Consider the following 3,203-nt stretch of genomic DNA (forward strand, 5'->3'; position numbering starts at 1 on the left):
AACCAAAATTCAATAAAAGTAGATGGTGTAGTAGAACCAAAACTCATTAAAAAGTAAAAATTTCCCTTTTTAGGGAAAATTGTGAAATTTTCCATTTGGCAAATTTTTTTTGGTCTAGAGGACCTTAATGCAATCATTTTTAATGGGTTTAACTTTTTTCAATTGTATACAACATATCTCTAACTTTGTGTAAATGCTTTCAATATGAAAGTCATTTGCACATAATTAAACATATATTGCGCATAGCTGAAATAGAGTTATTTTAGTTATATTGGATAAAAATGATTGCACCATTTCAAATTGAAAGTGAGAAAACATATCATGTATTCAAATGTTGGAAATTAGATTTTATTTTCTAACATTTGAATTCAAGCTAAAATTCAATGAAATGAAACTACAACAATGCAAAACTAAAATTCGATGAAAGTATAGGTGTTAAAACTAAAATTCGATAAAAGGACTGATAATGGTATTATTCCTTAAAAGTATGATAAAAGCAATACAAAAGCACAATCATCTCACTCTCTGGAGCCATCTATAGTGGGGACATAGAAACTAGGAGTCAAGAATGTGCAGCAAATTAAAGCTAGTAAGAAAAAGATACTGAAAAAGAACAGTGATGAACCGAGCAAGAAATAAATTCCGCAAACACACGAAGAAACATTCTTACTCAATTATTTATTTGAATTTTCTTGATCAATCTGCTCTATATAAGTAGGGTACTCTTTATGTTATTGAAACAACATCCAAGTAAGTTATTTCAAGCCCCAACTACTAGCTGAGCATACAGATTTAGAAGAGCTCATTACCCAAAAAAATCATTGCATGGTTAAGGGTTCAATTCAAGCCAACCCAGCAAGTGAGTCCTTTGAAGCTCAAGCTCACTTGTATAAACACATTTTCAGCCACATTAATGGTGCAATTCTTAAGTGTGCTGTTCAGCTAAGAATTCCAGACATAATCCATAGCCATGGCCAACCCCTTACTATTCCTCAATTAGCCTCCAAACTTGAAGTTCATCCAACTAAAACTGCCTCTATTGAGAGGCTTGTTCGCTTACTGGTGCACAATGGTTTCTTAGCACAAACCAAGGTGAACGAGGAGGAAGAAGAAGAAAAAGAGGCATATTCTCTCACTCCATCTTCTAAACTACTCATCAATGGCTTGGAACCTAACCTAGCACCAATGGTGTTAGGGTGTCTCGACACTGGTCTCATGGCTTCGTTTGATTTTCTGGGAAGGTGGTTTAAAGGGGAGGAGAAGACGATAGTTGAGAGTGCCTTTGGGTTAGGGTTTTGGGATCTGCTCGAACATGATCATCAATATATGAAGTCTTTTAATGAGGGAATGGCTAGTGATTGACAGATGATGAACATGGCACTTAGAGATTGCAAGTCAATCTTCAATGGACTTGAAACCCTGGTTGATGTTGGAGGTGGCACAGGAACCACTCGTAGGATAATCTCTGAGAGATATCCTAATTTGAAGTGCATAGTGTTTGATCTTCCACAAATTGTTGAAAACTCTTCAGGAAGCCATAACTTGAGCTATGTTGGTGGCAGCATGTTTGAATCCATCCCTTCTGCTGATGCTGTTTTGTTGAAAGCAAGTTGTTTTCTTCAATTCTCTTCCTTTTTTAAATAACCCTTTTCCAAACTAATGTAAATCGAATTGGTCATATTAGACCATATAGTTGTAAAATTTTACTAACTAGTTTCTTAAATTCTTTCTGATATCAACGCAACCATTTTCAAAGATAAATTATTTGAAAACGCTCAAAAGCACTTAAAAAAGTGTTTTCACGTAAGTTGAAATAAAACTTCTCTCATATATTTAGTTCCAAGTCTGTAAAATCATTTTCAAAAAGTTAATCCAAACTTTACTAAAAAAAGAAAAGAAAAGAAAAGAAAAAGCTAATCCAAACACCCCATAATCTACCAAGTCATAACACATAGGTGTAAAATTCTGCAATTTCTTAAATTCGTTTTTATCCCAACCCATTTTCAAAAGATATATTGAGTCCCAAACCGGTCAGATCAGAGCAAACATAGGTATAAAGTTATGCAAATCAGATTTTTAATAAATTCTCTTCTTATATATATAATTGCTATAGATTTTAGATTTCATATTAATAATAATGCTTTATATTGACTAATATTTAATTTAATCACCGAACAGAGGGATGTAACATTACCTGTTGTTGATGTTGTGCACTGGATATTACACAACTGGGATGATGAAAGTTCCATAAAGATATTGAACCAATGTAAGGAGGCAATTTCAAAGAAAGATGAAGAAGGAGGAAAAGTGATCATCATTGACGCAGTGCTAAAGGAAAAGGAAGATGACAATGACATGGCACAAGTGAAACTCTTGTTTGACATTTTGATGATGAGTACTCTCAATGGAAAAGAGAGAACTGAGAAAGAATGGAACAAACTTCTTGTCTCTGCAGGCTTCAAACATCATAAGATTACTCCTCTTTTTAGTTTTAGGTCAATCATTGAGGCTTATCCCTAACCATTATCTGTGGTTTGACGAAATTTCTAGGATGAAATTTAATTAGTATTTTAAAATTGTATGTTTTCTGCTACGTACTTCTGTAATAATAATGCCATGCATAGGCTCGCACATTGTAAAACCCCTAACCTCAATACATTATAATCTCATCATAACACCACTACTATGGTAGAAAAGGAAGATTGTTAAAACAAGCTACCATAGTAGAAGGAAAATTTCATATTTTTAGAAATTAACTTTCAAACTCGGGTCAACCCGTAAAACGTTGCACGCAGCTAAAATAATCCATTCATATTCACTGGGCCTCCGAGCCTCTGGCCCGGGTAACAACATACACCCAAAAATCAGCCCATTCAATTGGTTTTCCACCAAGTAAAACAATTCCATAAAACAATAGCAATGGCCTCCGGCCAACCAAAATAGGGAGATACATTCTATTCAGTTTACAACAAGGCCGGGAAATCAAAGATACCAAAAAGCGGTCCTAAATGTGGCAATATAACTACTACTCATACATATACAAATGCTAGAGGCCTAAAGCTAACCCAGCTCAAGCCTCTGCGTCTCTTCCCGAAGGTGCACGCCTAGAACCTTCACCTGAAAATATTGTAAACCACGGGGTGAGACAAAGTCCCAGTAACCAGCCTTTCCAATACTAGGTACTACAAATAGGTGCTCGCGAG

At 35.1% G+C, this 3,203-nt stretch overlaps 2 protein-coding genes across 2 annotated transcripts; both read left to right on the plus strand.

The window, feature by feature from the left end:
• Positions 1 to 825: 825 nt before the first annotated feature.
• On the plus strand, positions 826 to 1,362 carry LOC114724371 (trans-resveratrol di-O-methyltransferase-like). The gene has a single exon (XM_028910710.1). It carries the CDS (start codon positions 826 to 828, stop codon positions 1,360 to 1,362), a length of 537 nt encoding a protein of 178 aa, XP_028766543.1.
• A 12-nt stretch (positions 1,363 to 1,374) lies between these two features.
• Positions 1,375 to 2,520, plus strand: LOC114724372 (isoflavone-7-O-methyltransferase 9-like). Its single transcript, XM_028910711.1, has 2 exons — positions 1,375 to 1,593; positions 2,179 to 2,520. The coding sequence occupies exons 1-2, from the start codon at positions 1,375 to 1,377 to the stop codon at positions 2,518 to 2,520; spliced, it is 561 nt and encodes a 186-aa protein (XP_028766544.1).
• Positions 2,521 to 3,203: the final 683 nt, after the last annotated feature.

The sequence above is a fragment of the Neltuma alba genome, unplaced genomic scaffold (assembly GCF_004799145.2).
Source record: "Neltuma alba isolate B1F8T4 unplaced genomic scaffold, ASM479914v2 tig00012185_pilon, whole genome shotgun sequence".
Lineage (NCBI taxonomy): Eukaryota > Viridiplantae > Streptophyta > Magnoliopsida > Fabales > Fabaceae > Neltuma > Neltuma alba.

Coding starts and splice junctions, on each gene's coding strand:
- LOC114724371 (XM_028910710.1), top strand. CDS start 826: ATGGTTAAGGGTTCAATTCAAGCCAACCCAGCAAGTGAGTCCTTTGAA.
- LOC114724372 (XM_028910711.1), top strand. CDS start 1,375: ATGGCACTTAGAGATTGCAAGTCAATCTTCAATGGACTTGAAACCCTG. Junction 1,594..2,178: donor CCATCCCTTCTGCTGATGCT/GTTTTGTTGAAA, acceptor ATCACCGAACAG/AGGGATGTAACATTACCTGT.